The following is a 25,116-nucleotide window of genomic DNA, read 5'->3' as shown; positions in this document are numbered from 1 at the left end:
ATCCAGATTCAATTGTACAGCCTTAACTTCATCAGTTATTCTGATACCCAAATTGTACACCCCCCACCCCCATCCAGCGATCTCAATGTCTACTTGACCTTGACCACTGGGTGACCAAAACTAAATGGATGCATTACGAAGATTATGACATGTTGCAGCTGTACTGTCACTTGGTAACTGCTCCCAAATTAACCAGTGTTATACCCCCAATATCTTTAAAGCACTTCAGTGGCCAAGTCTTTTTTCCCCCTACAGCTTCATGTTTTTTGATTTGCTCACCTCCATTAAACTAAGGACGTTTAACTTGGCATCCAAGAATGCCTTCAATGCAATCTCCAGTATGTCTCAAACTAAAAGGCAGCCTCATTTTGCATTTTAACTGCTGGGACTGCATCTCCCCTAAATGTATTTCATGGACTATCCATTACACAAAACATCTCCATGAAGGTTTCAAGCCCAGACAGCAGCAACTCCTTGGCATCAAATCCAATCTCAGTTCAAGCTGTACACATGCTGGTCCAGACGCAGGCCCTCAATTAAAAGTTTAATTTTGGATTAAAATCCCTGAATATGCAAATGCTGCTTCACCAGTGTTTCAGTTAAAATCGCCAATCCTTGGGATTTTCTTCCAGTTCAAGTCTGCACCTTCCAGGACACCTAGCATTCTGGACATCCATAAAACTTGTCTTTGCCCCCACATCATCCCGATACTTGATGTCATCAGCCAACCAGCAAACCCTACGCCACAAGCCAAACCAACTAGCAACACTGAATGGAAAACAAACAGGATTGCAGCCAGACCCCATCCTACCGCTTTCGCACACAATTTGGAGACATGATCACAGAACAACAATTGTAGCAAATCTCTGGCCATTGAGCAACAACACCCACTTCAGACACTCCAGTAACACATTCCTCACAACAGGTCATCTCAAAGGATCTCGTCAGCAGGATCGACCTAGTACCAAAACCCAGCCAGATTAGTGTGATACTACCATCAGAGAATATCTTTGCCCTTCACTCATGACATTTAACCCACTTAAGATAAACTACAATACTCCTTTACGACAAGCCAACCCCACATACTTCCACCAAAACGCCAGAACTATAGGCAACAATGTTCCCCGACAAGCCTACAGCATTGCAAGGCTAAAGTGGTTATACAAATGACTAATAACTTAATAGGGCATGGATGGGCATGCACGCATACCTGGGAATGTGACGAGAGCGTGCAAAATGTGCAAACCTTTTACATGCGCGACAGCATGCATGATGCGGGATAGGCTTACATGTCCGGGCAAGGAGATGCTCAAGTGTTCGGAAAGTGCATTTAGCTGAAGCAATAGCATGATGCTCCATTCAAGTTACCTCATAAGCATGCCGGGCTGGGCCATTGTAGAAACAAAACAATCCAATCAACTGATTCAGGAATTGCTTGCAGCTCTCATCTGAAATGTCCACTGCACATCCCAGAGCCTTTGAAAAGAAAATGGTTGAAAGATGAAGGCGAGTTGAAGATTCAAATACAAATCAGAAAACATTTATTTTGAGCAAAATAATGTATAGGTTGCAGTTTTAATGCATTATATCTTTATAGACATGGGTCAAAGTACATACGGCTATATGTGCCTGGATGACCATGTTAAAGGTCAAAGAGAAGCACACGCATTTAACGTGGTCTGAGGGACCAAAACGCTAAGTACAGCGAGTTCCACTTTGACAGTTGTAGAAGAAAAACAAAGTATTGAAGGTGGAATGAAGGTTCATATTTGGAAATTAGCAATAGGTTTGGAGAGCTGCACATTGTATCACATGAGAGTGGATGCTATATGATATTCTGTATGGTTTTAATTGTTAACAACCAGTCTAGAATGTGGCAGGAAACAGGGAAACTGCAGGATGACTGAAATTGACAGGTGGTGGAGAGGCCTGCGCTGTGGATGACTGCCGAGACCAGAAAGATAGCGATCAGCAAGTTGGACGACAGTCTGCTGATGCCTGGTTGGAGCAGTTGGGATCAGGTGCTGACGTCATGCATGTCTGAAGCAGCAGCGCAGCAGAGGTACACTGCGGCACATGAGGAAAAGAAGGCTGGCAGGCAAGCAGAGAAGACACACTGAACAATCTACAGACTACACCAGTTCATAGTGTCTTTAGATCGTTCAATCAGTGTGCATAACGCATACCCTAAGGGTACAAATATTGAAAACATCTGTACTAGGTCTAATGAACAAAGAAATGTATGGGTTAGAGTTTGAGACTCAGACTGTTGGGAAATATTTTCTTTTTGCTGCTTTCCTAACAAACTTTGATGGGACACCCTTTCATTTTGCTGCGTTTGGACCTTTGATGTGATTTTTTGCAGGAATTTTCCCCCTTACATCCCTTAAGAATCGGAACTGAGAGACTGTCTCTCTCCATATGAATTTCTTGTATTGTTATAATTGCACACAACACCCTAAAGCAGTGGTCTTCAAACTTGTTTGGCCTGGGCCCCCCTGAGAAAATTGTGAGCAGGCCGAGCCCCCCCAAATATGCCAAATGGACAGTAAGTCCAAATGGCTATGAACTCACTGTTACTGCACCCTAATCCCAGTCTAGTGCCTGAGCTCCCCCATCTGCTCCAATCCGTCTCTGGGCTCCCTCATCCCACTTCTAGCCTAGTCCCTGGGCTCTTCCCCACCCCACCACAAACCCTGAGCTCTCCCTACCAATGCCCCTGTGCTCGCCCCACCCGGCTCCCACCACTATGCCATGGCTCCCCCATCCTGCTCACACCACAGTCCCTGGGCCCGCCACAACCCACCCCACTCCCAGCATAGTTGCAGAGCCAGTGGCGAATTTTGGTGTAGGGGCATACATATTTCTCCCAGATATTGCGGGGATCGGGGGGGGGGGGTGGGAAGGGGGGGGGGTGAATGGGCACCCCCAGGACATTATTTAAAATAATGTGTTAATATGTTGCATTTTCAAGCATACTTTAAATAAAACATTTGGTAAAAAGCCAAACAGTTTGCAATTGGGGCCCAGGAGGCAGGCATGGTATTTTCTACTGGACATCTATGAGAGATGTCCAGTAAAAAGGTGCCATCCCTGTACCCAGGGCCTCAAAGCAGCTAACATGCTCACACAATCAACTTGATTATGTGTGTATGTGAGGCGCTGGGGGGCATGCATGGTATTTTACACTGCCCATCTATGTATAAAAACACATTCCCTGTCCCCCAGGCTCAACAGTGTCTCAGAAGGAGAGCTGATTTTGGCAAGTGGGTAGGGGGACATTTTTAAAATGCCTTTGTTGAACAACTCCATTCCCGCCCACTTGCCAAAATCAGCTCCACGGACGAACACACACACACACATTAAACATCATCATTCACACAATCGCACCCATACACGCCTCCATAAACAAATAGAAAATGAATCAACAAAGTAAGATTCTGGCCCGGTCCAGAAGTTTCCTCCCAAGCGCTCCAGCTCCTGCATCATGATCAGGAATAGAGAAGCAAGAGCTTCCTGGTTCTTGCATGCAGGGGCCTGAGTGTGGGTGCTGAAACCCCCTGCTCCAATCTGCTTCTTCTGTATGTGCGAGGAGGTGTAAGGGATCCGCCGCACACACAGACATTCAGTTCCCTAGCCAGCATTTGCAATGAGCTACGCAAGGCTGGTGAAGCAAAGCACTCCCAGCCTTGCATGGCTTATTGAGCATGTGCGGTGGGGGAACTGAACTGCCAAAAGGAAAAAGTGTTTCCCTTTGACAGTCTAGCCAGCCCAGCAGCACTCCCTCAGCTGGATAAAGCAGCTGAGGTAGCGTTCAGTGTCTCACTGGGCTGGGCTGGCTTCTCAGCTCCTCCATGATGGGGCGTTAGGGAGAATTCTCAGAAATGTGCTAATTCCCTCCACCTTAGAGATCCCCAGCAACTTTGCTGGATTTTGAGGACTTGATTTTTTTTAACCTGGAGAGAGTGAGACCCTTTGTCCCCACTCTCTCCTGTATTTTAATGTGATTTTGAACTCTGTGGAGTCTGACAACTCCATAGGCATCATCTTTTATATTGTGTCACACAGCACCTTCTGTGCAGTGGAACAGGGAAGACTTTCAGATTTCCCAAAGATTTAAATACCTTCTCTTGGCTAAACTACTGTTTGCCAAGAGCAGTAAAGTGAAATTGACTACTTACACTTGTAACTTTCTAGACCCAGCACACAATAGGGTGCTGGAGGGGTTACTTAGTATCCCCCTGGTCTAGCTTCTCATGTAACATTTTTATGTTAAGCTTTCCTCACTGAATGGCTGGTGGCAGTGGTTTCATTTTACTACCGTGGTGTGCATTTACCGCGGGTTACGATCACAGCTGCAGTAAAGCACCCAATGGGCCATTTTTGTCAAAATGGCCCGGTCTTCTTTTTTCGCCATTTCTTTGTGGAAAGGTCCTTCTTGAGATTTCCCCTGCGCACCAAACCAGGTTTGATCCCATTGTTCGCTTTGCCTTTGGCGTGATTCACGAGTGAATCCCACCTCTGGCTCCAGGGTGTCTGGGGTGGGCAGGAAGTGAGGGAGGTGCCCGAAACTCCCTGTGCTTAGTCTCCTTAGAGACCCAAATGCACTCTGTGATGGTTGGCCGGCTGACTGTCTGGCAAGGACAGCCACCCTGCTGGGTGACTGACATCTAGGGTGGAATGAATGGTAGAGAACTGAATAAAAGGCAAGGCTTTTGGCTTGGAAGGCAGAGTCGACCACTGGATGAAGGAACCGAAGAAGAACTTGAAGAGGATGCCTGCTGCAACTCCTGGACCATGGATTTGCCCGGTGAAGCCCTGCTGCTGTGCTGAAACTCCAAATTCGTATCGACAGAAGCCCCTGGAAGGAAGACTTCTCCCCTGGAGTTGTTCGGACCAATCAACTCCAAAATAAGCCACCTGGACATTCTCTTGGAGCTGGTTGCATTTCCACAGAGTTGCTGCTGGAAACTGAAACGCCAGGGAGAGGAACACCAGATTTTGTGCGTTGCTTTTAAGTTGGCCAAGAGCTCCAGGAAGATCCTCTGGACTCCCAGGAAGCAGGACTGACCGAGCCTGAGCCCCCTCTACAGAGTGCTGGACCCCAGAAGCAAGGAAAGTCCACCTCGACAGCCAGAAACCACGGTGTTGCTATTTGTGGTAGTCACAAGGAGCTAAAACACTGAAGTGCCACTTGTTAGAAAGATAGCCGGTTGCGAGTGGTGACATTCTCATTGCAGTGCAGGAGTCCCCCTGACGTCTTCCCTCTTGTCCCCACGACTGAGGCCCAGGAAAAGTGAGATCTGCTGCACTTTTTCTTCAATACAAAGGTACTGTAAAGTCTGAGAGAACTTACCTCTCATTGTAGAGTTGCTTGCATCTTCTACCTTTCACAGGTGTAAGAGCTTGTGGCCCATTTGATTCTTCCTGTCTTCAAAGACTTCGAAAACATTGTGCCAAGACTTTTCTACTCATCTACCAGAAGTGCTTCATCCTATATAAGACTTTTGGCCCATAGACTTTGGCTTACACTGGTTACACTGAATCACTCTGCTTAGAGGAACTAAAAGTATTGGCCTGCTTAAGAATATTTGTGGTCTCTCGTTTGTTCCAATAACCTTTTCCTTTTACCAGATTCTAACAGTATTCTAAATGCAAACAGTAAGATATTAATGTCCCCAGCACCCTAGCTATTGAAGTCACCTGAGGGTGTAGGTTGCACATGTGGGCCATGCCAAAAGGGTCTTTACTGATTTAGAAGATAAGAGTGTACAGAATTGAAATGTATTTGTGTGTTGCTTTTTATATTGCTCCCTTCTGAAGATGGCTTATTCTAACTGACTGATAAATAAATTAAGAATTGTTTATTCAAGAAACCTTGAGTGTGTTTTTTAAAAAAATATTTGTCACTGTGAATATCTATTAGTCCCCTACAGCTCACATTGACCCCTCTTGAGATAAACCTGGCTGCTCAGCCACACTACCAAACTGTGTAGTACAGACTTATACCAAAGGTTGGGTTCTAGTACCTGTAGGCCTTGGTTGTTTTTGTGCACCCTTAGGGTACTGCACACAATCATGTCTAACATGGGGCCACTGGGTAGATGCCCCTCACCCATTATGGACGAGCCACACCGGCCCAGGGCTTCCCCCTGTATGTGATCACTGTGCCTAATGTCGACTTTCAAAATGACAACTTCTATAACGGCATGGCACAGTGATCAGATAGATCACTGAGCCCCGCATCCCCCGACCCTCCTCTCCCCACCCACTTACTTTTTCGGCGGCACACTTCTATGTGGGCTGCCGTCTCTCCTATCCCCGCAGCGTCGGTTCTCTCCCACTAACGTGGGTCAGGACTGGTGCTGCAGGGGCCTTTTTAAAATAAAGTTTTTTCTTTATTGTCCCCTGCTACCATCTAATGGAAGCAGGGGACATCCCGGCAATCTCCACTCTCCTTAGCCAGCATAATGATGGTCAGGATTTGTGTTCCGTGCAAGGGTGCGGAATTTGTAATGTCGCCATTTTGGGTCGTCTAGGCTCGGACTGGCCAATAGGGCAATGCCCTGAGCAAGAACACAAAATGCTAGGGTGGGCGTATTTTTTGGGTCAAAGTGGGCCACTTTTCTGGGCCATGTGGGCCAGTTTGATAAGTTACTCGACCATTCAGATAGGAGTTTAAAAAAAAAAAAATTATAATTTTTTTCATCATGACAACCATACAGCTCAATAAACCGTTGTACACAATAACTCGCATACAGTTTCATATTGCATTTTCTCCCCAACCCTCAACTCCTCCCTCCCTCCCCCAGCCTACAGCACCCTTCGATCTTCCCCCGCCCGCTCCTACTGATGTTTCCACCGCTACTTTGCCCTGAAGGGCTATCTTCTCGCAGGCTTTCCCGGTCTAACACGGATAGTGTTGCTATTAATTGTCTCCAGGCGGCCAACGTGTCTGATTCCTCCCCCTCCCCTTCTGCTTCGTGCCATACAGTTGTTTCGGCATTCGCTCATTTCATAAGATCTTGCCACCAGACCTGTGTCTGCGGTTTCCTACACACTTTCAAGCTCATTGCTATTCTGCGTTTAGCTAGTATATATGCCAAGTCTGTGTTTTCGCACGTGTTTAGCTCTCCGAGGCCTGGGAGGATCCCCCTCACCCCCCTCCCCCAACAGGCACACCCAAGGGGAGCTCAAGTCCAAGTTGATCTCTTTCTGCCATGAAGTGGGCGACCTTCCTCCAAAAATCTATTTTGGAGCATGACCAAAACATATGTATCATTCCTGCATTCACTTCCCCCACATTTCAGACATGTCTATACACCTGCGTGTTTAAACTTAGCTATTTTCTCAGAGGTCATGTATGCTCTATGGGTGACGTATAACAATCTGTTGCAACCATGCGTTTCTCGATACCTTTCTATGGTATCCCTGCACTCTGACCCCGAGCCCATCTTCAATTGATTCCCCCACATCCTCCTCACAGTTCAGTCTCATCTGGACCACCTCTTTCCCAACCTTAGACATCAGCGACTCATATATACGGGAGACCTCGCGGCCCCCTTCAGACTCATTATAAAATGTTTCTATGACTGCCTCGGGTTGTTGGGCCAAAACCGCTTCGGGCTACGTACCTTTGATACACTAGCCTAGAATGTGTGATATGCTGTCCCTGATGTGACCCTGTGTCCTCCACCAGTGTATTGAACTCCTCAAACTTCCGGTCTCGCCACACATGGCAATCTGATACACAACTCGTATGAGCAAGGAGGTAACTTCCATAATGCTATTCCATTCCTGTAATTATGCCAGATGAAACCCCTGCATATGCTCTGTAGTTTCGAAAAGAATGGGTATTGTATGTGGGTGTTAGGCAGAATTGCAGCCAGTACCCTCTGGGACCACTATAGGACTGTTAGCCAAACCAACCTTTGGTACAAGTCTGTACCACACAGTTTTTGGTAGCGAGCTGAGCAGCCAGGCTTATCTCAAGAGTGGATGTGAGCAGTACAAGTAGTTAGACAGAGGACCTTCAATCACAGTGGTTCAAGTAGACACTTATACTTGAGGTTTCTTGGTAAAAACACTTAGTAATGTATTACACAATCATTTAGAAAACATTTCACTAGAAGAAGGCAACTTAATATTACATACCCATACACTTCAATACAAAACGAAGATTTTGAGAAGGTTTGAGCTCCCCTGAAATAGGAGCCAAAGAGCAGTTCAGTTACTTGGCAGTGAGCAAAAAGGACAAAAGTAAGTAGACTAGACCACATTTACTTTCTAAGCAGTGCAAATAGTTTCAGTTCATCAGAGGAGTTCTATGCAAAGTCAATGGGCTAGTATTTTGGATAGGAAAGAGCAGCCCTGGTATCAAACGGTAAGGTCTTTGCAAAAGTTCTCAGAAGTAGTTTAGACGAACAAGGATAATTTGTCGGGTCACAAGCTGATTAGGCCTGCAAGCTGGGAAAGTTTCACAAACTTTCACCGCGAGAGTGGCGTTCTCCAATCGGGTTGACACAGTACCTTTGTATGAAGAAACAAATGTTGCCGAAGTCGTGGTTCCTGGCAGGTCCTGCAGATCTTGCTGTTCCTGAGCCTCAATCGTGGGGACAAGAGGGACGTCGTCAGGGGACTCCTGAACTGCACGGGATTGTTGAAGAAGGAAAACAAGATGGAGTCACTTCTGTTCCAGTAGCTGTAGATTCAAGAACACAAACTGGTGTCTCTCCCTGGTTAATCCTAACCAGCCTTGAGAATGGTATCCAGTTGTTTTAGGAGTTGATTGGTTCCACCAACTCAAAAGGATGAAGCCGTCCTTGGAGGAGCTTCTCTGTCGAATGGAGTTTGGCAATTCGGACCTGCAGCAGGGCTTCACCGGGCAAACTAACGGTCCAGGAGTTGCAGCAGCCGTCCTCTTGCAGCTCGTCTTCGGTTCCTTCATTCCAGTGGTCGACTCTGCCTTCCAGTCCTGAAGACTCGCCTTTTAAACAGTTTTCTCCCTTTCATTCCAGCCTAGCTGTCACTCACCCAGCAGGGTGGCTGTCCTTGCCGGATAGTCAGCCAGCCAATCACGCCAGAGTGTATTCAGGTCTCCTAGGAGACTAAGCACAGGGAGTTTCGTGCACCTCCCTCACTTCGTGCCCAACCCAGACAGTCAGAAGCCAAAAGCACACAAAGGGACAAAACCTGGTTTGGCACGCAGAGACAAACACTAGAAGGACCTTTCCAAAAAGAAATAGCGAAAAAAGATGACCGGCACCTGTTTAAACAAAGGGGCTTAAGGCGCCATCTTGAAAAACATTGCTCCCATGATTTTTAGCTACCAGTGTTGGCAGTCGGGAAAAAATCATGGTAGTTCATTGTAAAACCACTGCCACCAGCCATTTCAATAGGAAAGTGTAGCATTTGACTGCTACATTAGTATTTAGGCACAGGGGATGCTATGTAACCCCTCCAGCACTCCATTGTAAGATGGTGTGCGCTGGGTCTATGAATTTGGAAAGACTAGAAAAGTCAATTTCACTTTACATTCTCTGGGAAACAGTAGTTTATCCCAGAGAAGGCATATAAACCATTGGGAAGTCTAAAAAGACATCCCTGTGTCACGGCACTGAAGGTGCCGTGTGACACATGAAAAGATGATGCCTATGGAGATATCTAAAACTCCATAATCAAAGAACACAAATGTAAAACAAATAACAAAATACATAAAAGAGTGGGGAAAAAGACTCACACTTATTGCAGGTAAAAAAAAATATCAAGTCCTCAAAATCCAGCAAAGTTGCTGGGGGTCTCTAAGGTGAAGGGAATTATCAATTTATGAGAATTCTCCCTAACAGTCGGATGTTAGCAAAATAATGTAATAGCCTGGGCAGTACCACCATCGTTAATAACGCCACTCTTCCCATCATAGTCCCATCATAGTCAAAGGTAGGTTGGCCCAAAATACCCTACGTTTCTCTATTTTAGATACTGCTTATGTTCGTGTTAATTATTATGATATAAGTCTATACCTAGGTATCTAAATGTCTCAGTTTCCCACTTTGTTGTTTGTGGTATCCCTACGTATTTCCCCAGGGGGAATATGCTTGACTTTTTTGGGTTAACTGTTATGCCAGACAACCTCGCATACCGCTCCAGAATGTATTGTAGATTCTCTTCTGGGTACCTCAGGTACAATAGCATGTCAGCCGCATACATCGATATCAAGCGTCGCCCCCCCTTAGTGCTGATACCTACTTCCCCGTATTGCTGCCTTAAATATGCCGCTAAGGGCTCTAATGCTAGGAGGAAAAGCAAGAGGGACCACGGGCACCCCCGTCTGGTGCCTTTGCTCAGTTTCCACTGTTCTGAAATGCTCGCGCCCGTTCTGACTCATGTTATTTGGCAATCGGACCCATCTCAGATATACGGGCCCAATTCCATATTCTTTCAAAACTGCCAATAGCCAGGGCCATTTGACCGAGTCGAAGGCTTTCACTACATTGAGTGAGATTATTGCCACCTCCTGGGAGCTCCCCTGGACATAATCTATAACATGATGGAGTCTCTGCAGGTTGTCAGATATATTCCTACGTGGGACATACCCTGTTTGGTCTGAGTGTATACGTTTGTTTATGACTGGTTTTAACCTATCCGTCATCACTGCTGTCAGGATCTTACTGTCCTGATTGAGCAGCGAGAGCAGTCTGTAGGACCTGCACTCCTTGTCCGGTTTGTTGGGTTTAAGGAGCGGAATAATAATCGCCTCCTGTAGAGACCCGGGTAATGTGCATGTACTCAACACCTCATTGAGCATTGCTAGCATTGGGCAGGGGGAGGGAGTATTTCTGTCTTATACCTTGTAGAACTCGCTCGGGAGTCCATCTGCCTCTGGGGCCTTGCTGGTGGGCAGTAGCTTGATTACTTTTAGCCCCTCTGACGTAATTGGGACCTCTAGGTTCTCCTTTTCTGCCTCCTCAAATTTGGGGAGTGTGATCTCTGTTAATGCTTCCAGTACATCTATCTCTTCTCCTTTAGTGGAGTCTGTAGATAGTCTCTTATAATATTCAAAAAAACATTTGTTTACTCTTTCCGGGGTTTCTCGTATCTGACCATCCACCCCTTGCATTGCTCCAATTGTCTAGGTGTCTCACTTTTGTATAACCAGACCAGTAATCTGCCTGGCTTGTCACCTTCAGCGCGCTGCCTCAACATATTTCCTATAATTTAGGTTGCTTAGCCTCTCCCAGTGATCCCTCCCTACACTATTGTTGTAATTGGTTTATGGTCTTGGCCTCCTCTGGGATCCGTACCCTCATGCATCCTCTTTTCTAACTCCTCTTCTGCGTTTTGTACTTCCCGTGTTTTACTGCGTTGCAACCCCTTTGATTTAGACATTGCCGCTCCCCTCACCACTAACTTAAATGCCTCCCATAATGTCCCAGCCGAAACTACACTACCCGTGTTTTGTTCAAAATATTCTTTTATCTCTTTTCTCAGGTCCTCTCTGAACACTATCTTAATGATTCGGCCTTGAGTCTCCATGTCGGGATTCTAGCTCTGGGTGGTAGAATCAGCCACATTACCACCAACGGGGCATGGTCCCAGAGGACCATGGCTTTGTATTCCACTTGTGTCCCTTCTTTTGTTAACTCTGTTCCAATAAATATATAATCTAGCCTTGTGTGCAGGTTCTGTGGGGCAGAGTAGTGCAAGTATCCTCTCTATCCTGTGGTTGTCGCAGCCTCCATACTTCTACTAGCTGGAAAAGCTTTTAACAGGATGATGCTTAGGGCCTTTGCTGCTGGGGTCGGTTGTGTGGCCTTTTCGTCCGACCTATCCATCACCGGATCCAGTGTACAGTTAAAGTCATCCCCGCCGCCCCACACCACCGCTCCGTCCATATATGGATTTACCTTGGTATAAAGGGTTCTAAAGTAGACTATAGTATCTGGATTCGGGGCATAAACGTTGATGATACACTTCTTTATTCGCCACCAGCCCCCTTATTAATACCATCCTACCATTTTTTTTTTTTTTTAATGTGTCTTTGGTTCAATACAAAGTAGAACCTTTACAACAAAGATCTATTTACAGCATGTTTCATTTAAAACTTTCAACCACATTTAACAAATTCCATAAAATAAAAATTCCCTAAAACAAAAGATCTTCAAAGCATAGAGTGAGGACATCGGTGCAGTAAGTGAGAGGATTTAGAAACAAGGAAGACAAAAAGAAATTTAAAAAAAAAAGTTTTCTAAAACAAACAAATATCTTTCCTACTTTCGCAATTTCACAAATCAGTTGCATAGAATACAAAGGTAATTTATATAAAAACAACAATTTAATCTAATGAGTTTCATACAAAAGAAAAAAGCATTTGTTCAGTTAATTCTAAAATACCAAGATGAGTATTCATTTAAAATCATGTATGATCAGTTCTTTTTCTATAAATTTGCAAAAGGATACTAGGGCATATATTAGCGGCTTGTGATTTCCCTGCATCATTCTTACCCACAAGAACTCAAGACAATCTTCGTATTCTATATTTACAAATTTCATCAGTAAAATTGTTCTAAAATTCAAAATAGAATCAAGTGTTTCAGGGTCTCCTTTGGTTCAGTACAGGATGGGAAGCGACACATTGTAGAGTTTCACTTGATTCTTTCCAATATTTAGTCCTTTCCCGAGTGTAGTACAAGTAAAATTTGAACCATAAAAATGCTCTTCTAAAATGATTGCAAGGGAATAAATCAATATAATGGTATCTGGGTACACGTTTTTTAGTAGGAGCAGAGTATTCCCTATACAATATGTATTTCGCTATTTGATCTATAGTTGTGCACCAATCTTTCTCAAAAAGCTTTTTCTTGGCGTACCCTGGACGAAACTGAATATCATCTACTGTAAGATTCACATCATTCAATATTGCCTGCATATTAGAGTGATATTGAGTAATCGAAAGAGTATGTGTTACATCAAGACTATTTTTCATATCAACGTATAGGCAATTAGTAGGCGGAAAACATATTCTTGCATAGTTCGTTAACTGTCTCCATTTCCTGCGTATAGATGGAGCCAAAAGCCCCAATTCATGTGTTATTATCGAAATTGGTACAAACATGGGAAAACGCATAGCAGATTTCAACAGGGTTCCTTGTAGGCGATCTAATATTATGCTCATATCTCAGACATATCAAGTGAATATAATAGTAAACTTTCAATTTTCAATGTCATGAATTCGATCACCGGGACTAATGAGAATTTACAGTATTTTGCATGTATCATTTTCAGTTGAGAAAGTAAAGGTCTACTCTTGCGATGTAATAAATTAGACCAAGCCTGGATGGAATTCTCTTCTGAAAGATGGTATTCCAAATAGGTTGTGTTTGAAATCAGGGGAATTAAGATCTTCATAAGCTGCCATTGGTAGCCTCCGTGCTTTTGTTTCGGGCCAAATTTGATAATGGCTGTTTTGGCTGGATTCGGGGATAAGTTATGTGCACTGGCAAATTCCTCAAACAGCTTTAATTTAATTTGAAGACCAGCCGGTGTAGGATCAAAAATAATTATATCATCAGTAAATGCGATCCACTTGAGACGTAGGGTGCCTACTTTTACTGAGAAGAGGTTTTTGGCATCCCAGTCCCAAGTCTGATAAGTACAGATTAAAGAATGTCACTGCTAAATTACAACCCTGCTCTAAACCTAAATAAGTATTTATGGGCTTCGTAGTTTCCCCTTCTGCTGATATTTTTAGTCAGTCAGACATGTTTATTCGAATTTTAAAAAACATTCAAACGATCAATTAATACACAAGTACATACAATCCATAAAAAATTCACAATTCCGAAAAACTAGTGCTTGGGGTTAAAATGAGACACAGATAAATTGAACAATAGCAAGTTCACATTCATTACATCGTGGGATCCAATTTGAACAGGGGCACAATAAAAGTCAATATGCGAGGTATATCCATTGTAAAGATGGTTCATAGTTTGCATTCGTCCTCCTGGAGCCTGAGCAAATTTTTCCTAAAGTACAATGCTCTTTTTAGGAATGTAAGCAATGCCCATGCTGTAAAAACGCAGTCAGCACTAAGTAAATAAATAAGTGCAGCTTTATAATGGCGCTCCTTGGTTTTCCTTAGGGCGGGTAGCAAAGTTGCCCTTCGGATGCCTGCGTACCCTGGGCAAAAGATCATAAAATGAGCCATATCTTCCAGGTGATCTCCGCAAGCGGGACAGCCGGCCCAGTCTTTGGTTCCCTTCCACCTATCTGAAGTTGCTTGCAGGAGAAGGGAGTCAAAACGTGCCCTTGTGATAAGCCACCTATCCTTTTTATAAGGGCTCCATATTAAATAGGGTTGGATCCCCGAGGGCCTACTAATCATAGTGTGATGTTCATCATATTTGTTGCCGTGTTCCCGAAGTGTTCTTTTCCTTACTATGGCCTCTCAGACCACAGTTTTATAACTAGATGCCTCACTCTTAATTATGAGTGAGACTGGTGGAAAAAGATCACTAAGGTTGGCCTCCCCAAAAGCATTGGATATATATGCAAGCAAAGGAATTTTTTGCCAGCCCACTTTGCCCACCATGGTTCGAATAATAAAGTGGAACAGGGATGCAAATTCATTGGCCCACAATCGGATCCAAAATAAGATTGGAGCCAACGCCCAGAGATCCTCCCAGAACTCCATCCCCAGTTCTCTATGAATCGAGATGCACGCTGCAGATTTCGGGAGCCCCAATAGCTGTCGGAAAAATGTATTTTCCTTTACTTGGATGCCCCCAACCTTTGTGAAGCCCCATATGGGGGCACCATACAGGGTGACTGCCAATGTTTGGGCACCATATATCTTAGTAATTACTTCTAAGGGTTGGCCCTTACATCTTAACATAAAACGAAAAATTCCGACAATTTGTTGGCTCATTTTGGCCGATTGTTTGTCCATTGGTAGCCTCCGTGCTTTTGTTTCGGGCCAAATTTGATAATGGCTGTTTTGGCTGGATTCGGGGATAGGTTATGTGCACCGGCAAATTCCTCAAACAGCTTTAATTTAATTTGAAGACCAGCCGGTGTAGGATCAAAAATAATTATATCATCGGTAAATGCGATCCACTTGAGACGTACGGTGCCTACTTTTACTGAGAAGAGGTTTTTGGCATCCCAGTTGTTATCCAAGTCTGATAAGTACAGATTAAAGAATGTCACTGCTAAATTACAACCCTGCTTTAAACCTAAATAAGTATTTATGGGCTTCGTAGTTCCCTTTCTGCTGATATTTTTATCTTATATGATGTATTTGAATGAAGTTTAATAAACCAGTAAAGCAAGACATGCGGAATTCCCATGTTTAACATTTTCCTCCAGAAGAGGTTGCGGACCACATTGTCAAATGCTGATGTCATGTCAATAAGTGCAATGTATGCAGGGTATGATTTTTTTGGTTTCAAATCTGCTATTACATGTGCCATAATTGTGGCATTCAATGAGGTACTCATACCTTTATGAAATCCAGTTTGGTATTTGGAGTAAAAGCCTTTGGTTTCGATTCATTTTTCAAGATCATATAAAAGCAGAATTGCAAACAGTTTAGATTCCGTGTCAATTAGTGAGACGGGGCAATCATTGACTGGTAAAGTATGATCCCCTTTTTTAAAGATTGGGACAATGTTGGAAGTTAACCAAGAGCCAGGAATGGTTCCTGATTTCATGATGGGCAGAAATTTTATTGTTAATATTGACGCCCACACGTCCGGATCAGTTTTATACAGGCATGGGGGTTGAGAGGGAGAGCGAACTCGAGATCTAACTCTGCTTTTTTTAGATCAGGACCAATTGAACTGGGACTTCGAGCCACAACGCCTGAGAAGCAAGACACTGTATTAGTTCATTTATCCAACTACCTACCGAATGAAACTGAGAAACATATCCTAGAAAAAGGATTTAGCTTTGTTCCTACTGCCCGCTATGATCCATTCAAGAATAGAACCGACTTAGAGATGCTATTTAGAAAAATCCATCTGAGAATTTTTTGCTACAAATGCTTATGCCGGTGAAATAAATGAAACAGGACTAAGGCACCCATCAGATTTTAACCCCCCCCCAGCTACTAGCCACACTCCTGAATCTATAGTATTCGAGAGGAGAGTTTTGAGTGATCTTAAAACTTTGGAAAATAGGAATAGCCCACGGAAATTCCAAAATATCAGTAAAGCTGAAAGAGAAGTTATGCAATCATAGAAATCCAATCAAAATATAGTAATCAGACAAGCCGACAAAGGAGGAGCCATAGTCATCCTCAATAGACAAGACTACATTGAAGAGTGCGAACAACAATTGAGCGACACCTCTTTTTACATACTCCTCACTATAGATCCAACCGAAAGATTACAATCGTCGATTGATTGCAAAGTTACCAAAGCAGCAGAAAGGAAATGGATTTCAAAACAGGAAGCCGACTACTTGATGCCTCCAAATGTCTCCACTCCAAATTTCTACACTCTACCCAAAATACATAAAACACTTGTGAATCCCCCTGGCAGACCAATTGTGTCTGGTTGTAGCTCGCTCTTAGAACCTTTGATACTACTGAGGTAATTAGGCTGGTGGAGGGTATGAAAATAAATACCACTGATTTACTAGTAACTCTGGATGTGGTATCTTTGTATACCAAAATCCCACAAATGGCAACACTTAGAGTGGTAGAAGAGAAACTACTAACCCTAAGAAACACAGGCAAAACACCCAATTCATTTATTCTCTGGTGCACAGAGATGGCACTATGTGAAAATTACTTTGCTTTTAATGGACAATTCTGCAAGCAAATACATGGTGCCGCTATGGGTTCTGCAGTGGCACCTACTTTGGCAAACCTATATGTGGAAACTATTGAGATACCCGTTATGACAGACCTGCATCCTTACAGAAAGTACATTAAACTGTGGAAACAATTTATTGATGACATTTTATTGATTTGGTCAGGTGACATGCTAAACTTTGATTCTTTTATACTATGGCCGAACGCACAAAATCTTTTTGAAATTTACCAAAACTGTGCAATTATTCATTCAATTTTTTGGACTTGACTATGTAAACAAAGAACAATCGGTACTTCAAGTAAAGCCCTTCCATAAAGATACTGATAAAAACTCTTTGCTACTGTTCTCAAGTGTTCACCCTAAACATACAAGACAAAATTTGCCATTTGGTCAATTTCTATGCATAAATAGAAATAGTAGTACAAAAAGTGATTTTGTGAGCGAAGCCAATGACTTGAAATGTAATGTACTACTTAGAGGTTACCCAAAAAAAGTGGTAAGGACAGCATATAAGAGCATCCAATAACAATAGAGATGCCCTATTGGAATACAAACAGAAGAAAGATAATAAGATCGTATTCGTTAGCACCTACAGTCCATTGTCTAATGAAATCACTAAGATTGTGAGGAAAAACTGGCATGATCTAGAAAAAGGAGAATGTCCCTTATTGACAGCGAAATATGCCTTCCCGGAGAAGTAAAAACCTAAAAGAACTAACTACTAGAAATGATATAACTCTGAAACAGTGGACAACCCCCCTAACTGAGAGTTGGGGTCTCCCGAGACCCAAAGGCCATAGCACGTGCGGACAGTGTACTTGTTGCGCTCAAACCAGTAGAACCAAAGAGATTGACCTAGGTTTAGACAAAAAATGGGAACAAAGAACTTTAACTAAGTGTAATTCTATGATGGTGGTGTACGCTATTTGGTGTCCCTGCAATAGACTATATATTGGTAAAACAGAAAGAAAGATCAAAGTAAGGATATGAGAACATAAAAGCTGCATAAGGAATAAGACCTTAAACGCACCACTAGTGGGCCACTTTAATAGTCTTGAACACAGACCAGAAGAACTAAGGTGGACAGTGCTTTTGAAAATTGGAAGGACTAACGTCTCGAGTAATGATAAGCACACATTAAGTGTACAAGAACAAAAAATGATTTTCCTGACTAAAAGTTACCCGAGGGACTGAACGAGAGTACTGACTGGAGCGTATACATTAAGAGACTGTAGAACTAATACCTTAGCATAAGATTTCTTGTACTTTTCTTCTGTGACCATTGGGTTACCCTCTTGTTGCCTTTTATACTCCAATTAATTGGCCATTTTCCTACCTAACAGAGACCGTGGAGTTTTGCAATAATTTTTTGGCCGGGACAGGCTTAATTACTATTCCACCGGAGTATTTAGAATCAGGACTTATTATCCTCTACAAAAAGTCTAGGATGATGCTCTACTACTTGTTGCCAGTCAGCGCATCCTACTTTGCATTTAAGACCACATATTGAGGATAGCTTTAGATTATTCGACATATTCTTTCCTGTAACCCAGCTATCTTGCGCCTGTTCACCGTATTCTAGTACCCTTTACAGCCAGGTACCACACTCACCAGTGTTCTATCGGTGTCTGCATTACCAGAGAGCTAGGCTTGTGTGTTCACAGTAATTTTACTGTAACCTCTTTCTGCTGACGCTCGCTGGTTATCTTTGATGGTGTCAAGGCATGGCTAACTGCTCCATGCATTACATTCCTAACTTCAATTTGGCTATGCAACTTGATCCATGAACCCAAGATATGGGTTCTTCCCCATTCCTCTCCATATGAGATTTCTGTTATTACCCATACGCATGTGCAGTTGTATAATTTAATTCCTCACTACATGACGGTGAGTCGTAGTGACGGTTTTCACCATCTTATTGCGACGATCGCGTATGAACCGGCACTTGAGACTAATATCAGACAAAATTAGACAACTGGTAACCATTAACATTAATGTTACCTGGTGCCAGTGTCTTTCTCGACTATCTCCCCCCTCTTGGATTGAATGCAGTCTTATACGCATGCGCTCTAACTTGGAACTCTGAGTAACAGGTCACTTTCCTTACCCGTCATAGACCAGTGTCATGTTTTGAGCGCATGCGCCCTCGAACGCTCCATTTGTTAATAAAGAACCGTGTTACCATAGTAATGGTTTTCTTTACACAGCATTCAGAAGAGAGCAGTACCAGCCATTTCAGGCTCACGTTAGATCAGCAGGAGCCATTTAGGTAAGCCAGTGCATCCCTATACGGCCACATGACTATATTAAGCTCGGTTACCACTTTTAGATCGTACTTTTCCTGCATATCCCGCCTTTTGTACTTTTTATGTATAGACGCGTAGTGTTATCCCGCCGCCTACGCCATGTCTTTGATAATTTCATTAACACACGCAAGAGCCCATTGAATCTATGCATTTTTAATTTACACTTTTGGAAAGTAGAACTGGTTCTGTTCTTCCTCCATTTCTGCTAATGACCGCCCCTGTAGACCAGGTCATTGAACCCTGCCGCCAACGTATGCTTGATTAGTACCCCTGCAGCTTATTTAATGAATCACCCTATAGATCAGACCACTGAATCTGTGATCGCTCACATTACAGGACTCCATTACTATTCTGGGTCAACGATTCCTGCATCCATCTTTACATAAATATGACAGGATGACTATCTCGTACAGCTTCCAATCACTTGCCAAGTAAGTGCCACCTTAGGGTTATTCAACCCAATATTAAAGAATAATGAATCCATCTCCCACTTGGGCTTATAGTACTGTGTGTCTTTGTGTTTTGTATGCCTTTAGGGAACAACGAGACTGCTATACTGAGAATTAATGCAGCCTTTTTAGGATCAGTTACCGACATTAACAGACGGTAAGCCCCTTTGTACATCTGACTATTCGAATGATGCATAAGGTACCCATTTAGTGACCCCTATTAATAAGTATGTGGTCTGCTTTTTGAACTTAGGTTTGGCCTGGATTTGACCCGTTGTATTCAAGACAAAAGTGCAAGGACATTTACCCTACCTTGCTCTACTGTCCCCTGGGACTCCATCTTCAAGATCCCACACAGTCACGCCAGTATCTACGTGTCAAGCTCCTCTTGTCGTTACCACCACAAATTGGGTATTGAGTGCTCCTCTGCACCGACCCACTCGCTCCCCTGAAGAAGTTCCTCACATCAACCTCAATTATTACGGGAATGAAACATGTAGGGTATAAGTATCAAGGAGAGTACAAGGACGCTGAAAGAGATGCACTATAGGTACTTCTGGACCAAGGCATCAACAATAGAGAACAATTGATTTACTTTTCACCAATATTCTCTGTCTATGCTTTTTTGTGTGGTTCCATGTACTTAAGAATCAAGGTCTGAATAACCCTGAAATGATGTATATGTATATATTTGTATATCCAATGCGATTGTAGTATCTAGGAGAGATACAACTATTGTATAATTTTGCACATTGTCAGTCCGTTGGTGACTAGCACTTAGCACTTTGTTGAAGCACTGGTCACTTTGAATGTTTTTTAGTTGTTTGCTTTTAACAAAAAGTTTTGTTTTATTTAAATTAAATTGTATGTATTTTAAATGAATAATTATTGAAGTCTGGTTGTATTTTCCATGTACTTCGCTCTGATATTGTTTGAATTGGCTTGACAGTGTGATAAACCCTGAACTATCCAGTGTACTGTGAATCCAAACTTCCGTAGGCAAAGGAGCCCCCCCCCCGTGTTTTTTGTTTAAGAAGTGTCAGGTTTGCTCCTTAGGTGCCTTTACACAACTGTTTTCCCCTTAGATGTTCACAGTAGTCCATCAGGGCCTGCTGATTTTGAATAGGTTCATTTAAATATAGCCCATTTTATATCTTCCAATGACAATTCTAGTCAGCGCATCTCGCTATAACATAAAAACACTTCAGGTTCATTCTGAATTTTATAGGAAGCTGAAATTTGTGTGTGAATGAATCTTCTGAAATACAGTAGTTTGGCATGGATAGTGCTAGCCGTTTAACATTGCTTTTAATTGGACGCCAATTTGTGTGTGACGTTATCGCTCCAATTAATGTGCATTTAGTTTTATTGTACGTCATGATATAAGCATGTTTTAAATTCTCAATTTCTCATTTTTCCTTCTCAGTTGTCTGAACGCTTTGTTCTTTTCTGGTTTCAAATACTTACAAGTAGGATCAAAAGGATGAGGATGTAATTTATTCCGATATTTAGCACTAACATATTCCGAGGCCGTTTTTGTTATTTCTGAGCATAGGCGTGCTATTTCAGTTATCGTTTTTTTTCTCATAATTCATCATGTCCATGTATCTTGTGGCATATTCAACAAACAGTTTACAAAGACCCAGGCTCCATCTAAGGGAGAGTTGATGGCGATCTACTTCTGGAAGACCTACAGAAGGATCAATCTGTAGTAATGAACATTCAAATTTCAAAGAAGTGGATAGTTGAGCGTGATCGCCATACCACACCGGACTGATTGATAATGGGGTGATATGAGCTAAGATGTTGTGTGTTGCAAATACAAAGTCCATCATCGAGCTATTCAAGCCACGTTTCCATGTAATTTTGCACTTAGTGTCATTAGTTTCTACCATATCCATGTCCCAGTCCAGTAGGTACTCTCTCCACTGAGCTCCTCTCGTATAGGAGGATTTATTACATTTAATTTCCTCTATCTCAGCTCTATTTCTACAATCAGAATTGAAATCTCCTCCTATTATTTCCAGAGCCTGATATTCTTTTAATAGAGTTTCGAGACATTTACCTATTTCATCGAATATAGCATCTATTGATGTGCTTGCAGGGTACCAGTATAGAGTGATTATGAGAATGGTACAATATTTATTTCTATTTATAGTCAACAGGATGCCCAGAAAATTCAGAGATTCCCATACCAGCTTCGATTGTACTTTCAAAGAGTTGTTGACTGCAATAGCAAGTCCTCCTGAAGGGCGTCCCTGGGATAATCTTATAGCAGGTGAACAATACATCGTATATCCAGACAAAATAAGATCATCAAGTTTCATAGATTCCTGCAAGAGTATTATAGAAGGGAAATCAGCACGTTGGAGTGTCGAATGCCAATTCATTACATTGTGAAACCTGCATGAATTCCAGGAAAGGATCGTAATTTCTGTAACTTGCAGTGGCTATGTTACGGATATTGATGTATTAGAAGTGAATAATGATTTAAGCATAGGTTCAAGCCAAGGTAAACCTTTAGTATTGGCTACTATGTTCATCAACTCATGAAGCGCACAATCTCCATCAGATGTCGCATAATGAGTCGATTAATAGTTGAGTTGGTCATAGCAGACGACAGGAGTATGAAAGAAATTCCTTCGCGGAAGGCTCGTCTGCAAAAGTGATCAAATTAAATCCCTGCTCTTTTATTTCTGCACGGCTAAACCATAGGAATTTCATGACAGACTCCGAAGTAAGATAGCATATAGCCCTATGATTATTATTTCTTGCAATAGATACTCTCAGTATGTCCTCTGATTTCAAAATCCCAACTGAGGTGTTGCATTTGCAATTATTTGGGGGGAGGGGGAGTGGTCATTTGCTAAGGTTCCGATTTTACTCTCACCGTTTACTACAATTGATCTTTCATTATCACACAGGTGAAGAGATTTTGTGCTGGACAAGGGTGATTGAGAATTATCCAAGCATGCTTCACTATAGGATTTCCCTGCAGGTTTAGTCAAGCGTGTAGTGACCGAGGAGCTAGCATTATTAGTATCTAATTTTGAGGCTGTAATGGTAGTATGATCCCTGCCAACTACAGGGAAGTAACTATTCAAGTTTGGTTTTTGTGTCTTTATCAACAGCACAGCATCTGGATATTTTAGATCAATACATTTTGAGGCTCCATTAGAAGTTAAGAGAGGGGCATTGGGCATTTTGCAATCAGAAGTATGTTTCAGAGTTGGCATATTGGCACTCTCCCCTACAGTAGTTAATTATGTTTTTTTGCTCTTGTTAATTGGGGGTACAATAGATTTAGTCTTTGGAGTAGAAATTAAGGCCTCTTGACTTTCTTTTGAAAGTAGCTGCAGATCAATACGATCATCATCAGTAGTTTCTGGTGGCAGTACTGAGTTAGGTACATCTAAATCCTCGCTCACTATGGCCTGAGACTTTTCAAGAACCACATTTGTCTTTTTCTCCTTTAGTAGCGCATCCTTGAGTCTTTTCGCGTAGCGTTTCACAGCTCTTGAGTGCGTCCTTTTAGTGCGACGCGAGAAGAAACCAGGATTGTCATCACACTGGGGAGATTTATTCTCATCTTGTTTCATTTGATCCAACACCTTTATGAGAACCGACGGACTATCAGGGGGATTATTTTGGTGGGTTAATTTCTAAAACTGCTGAGCAATTGTTATAATCTCATCAACTGATGCTTTCAGTTCAGTACCACAATCACAGGTCTTTGATATGGGTGGGACCACGGTAGACTAAAGTCGGTACAAGGTAAAGTAGGAATGCAAGCATAAGATAGATGTACAGAATCTAAGTTGCATTGTGTACTTTTCACATTTGTCAAAGATGGAAATTTTACAGGACCAGTTTTAGTAGACTCATCATTAATAGCTCTTAAAGTGTCGGCAGCCATTATAAACCCTTCCATCTTATCCATTTTAGAGCACATATGAAGCATTATTGATTTGATTTCTCTCAGTTCTAAATGACTCAAATCGTGTCCTTTGTCAAGAAGATCAAGGATTTTTATTATTACTGGAAATGTTTGAGGGGGATCTGCCTTCGTTGTTCTCTAATTGGTCAGAACCCCTGAAAGATTCGGATTGTGATGGCTTTAGATGTGCATCATCAGAATCAGGGGAATATAACAGTTGATCGTAAGGGGATTATTTATGTCAGCGTCAATGGCTTTGCCAACTTCATCAGTTTCAGTTGGATTGCTCGGAGATCTAGGTGTTGTTGGAATTTTCCTTTTAACTGAACCATAGGTCAAGGAATTTAAGAAGCCTATAGTGCGGCATGACTGCTCATCATGGGCCGCCATGTCACGCATTGAGATGTCAAATTGCTCCTCTGCACGCAAGCAGGCAGCTGGGGATTCAGAGCAACTACTAAACACTTCTCTATGTCTCCTTTCTTCCCGACTCAACATGCTTTTGTGCAAAATTAATTCTGAGTGCACGGAGACAGAGGTGCCAGTGGACTCAGTGGAGTGTATTTGTATAGCATGAGTTGAGAAACTAGTGTGGTTGGTATCACTTTTAAATAGACTAGACTCGGTCGCTTCTAATATAGCCGGTTCAATATATGAGGCTCTGCCAGGGCAAACGAGCGAGTCAATGCTTATAGATGTAAAGGCTGCTGGTGTTGATTCGTTACACCGTCCGCTGCGAAGACCACTCACCATACTCTTATCGAAGTGGGCATCGGTGTGTGTGTAATTAGTGAGTGTCAAATGCCAACCGATATTGGGGTTTTAGAGCAGGTGAATACAGCTGCCCAAAGCTCACCTAGGGCAAAATGACATAATTAACAACTCCCCATACGTGGCAATCAACCAGAAAAGGTCAGAAAGCAGCTATTTACCATTATGCAACCCCGGGTAGTCACAATAGATTCCAACGAATCAGCCTGCCGAGATATAAGAATTTTTGTATAATCAGGCAGTAAATTAAAGAAGGACGTCGCTGTGAGCTGGTGAGCCAGCGAACAGCAAACAGCGCTACTTAGAGCGCGTACTTGATGCGCGCGCGACACTGTTTGAGGACTTCTGGGTAAAGGAGGCAGAGCCATATAAACAAATACCATAGAAGTCCAAAAGTCCACTGAAATGAAAGTGGTAGTTTTCTCACAGCGTCCTACAATGATGTAGAGTAGGGTCGGGTGCCTATGGTGGATATATATATCTATGGTGGATTCTAGTAGCTTGAATGGGACATGCAGCGCTATCCATGTAATGATCCTTCTAGCGTACGCTGAATATGTTGCTCCTAGGGTTATTCCTTTCCATTTCCTTGTCATCACCTCATGATTTTCCTTGGTCAGATGAGTTTTCTGCAGCAATGCTATATCCATTGTCTGTCTCTTCAAGTACATCATAACCATATTACATTTAATGTAGTTATTGAGCTCCCTCACATTCCAGGTTGCCATCTTCATTTCACCCATCTCATCCATTTTTCACTTCTCCCATCTCCGCCCCCACCCTCCTCATTGCACTTTTTGGCTTGTGTCTGTAGGCATGTCCCCCTTTAACTTCTCCAA

At 42.7% G+C, this 25,116-nt stretch overlaps 1 protein-coding gene across 1 annotated transcript in view; it reads right to left on the bottom strand.

Annotated features, from left to right (window-relative positions):
- The window catches only part of HPS4 (HPS4 biogenesis of lysosomal organelles complex 3 subunit 2), a 951,717-nt gene that overhangs the window by 728,798 nt on the left and 197,803 nt on the right, over positions 1-25,116 (bottom strand). Inside the window, exon 5 of the mRNA XM_069619373.1 lies at positions 1,369-1,476. Coding sequence (XP_069475474.1) covers positions 1,369-1,476 — 108 coding nt within the window. The remainder of the gene's footprint in view (positions 1-1,368; positions 1,477-25,116) is intronic.

This window comes from Ambystoma mexicanum, chromosome 10 (assembly GCF_040938575.1).
Source record: "Ambystoma mexicanum isolate Mex_15411 chromosome 10, UKY_AmexF1_1, whole genome shotgun sequence".
Taxonomy (NCBI): domain Eukaryota; kingdom Metazoa; phylum Chordata; class Amphibia; order Caudata; family Ambystomatidae; genus Ambystoma; species Ambystoma mexicanum.
Note: the sequence above shows the minus strand (reverse complement) of the source record. Positions and strands in the feature narration are given on the sequence as shown.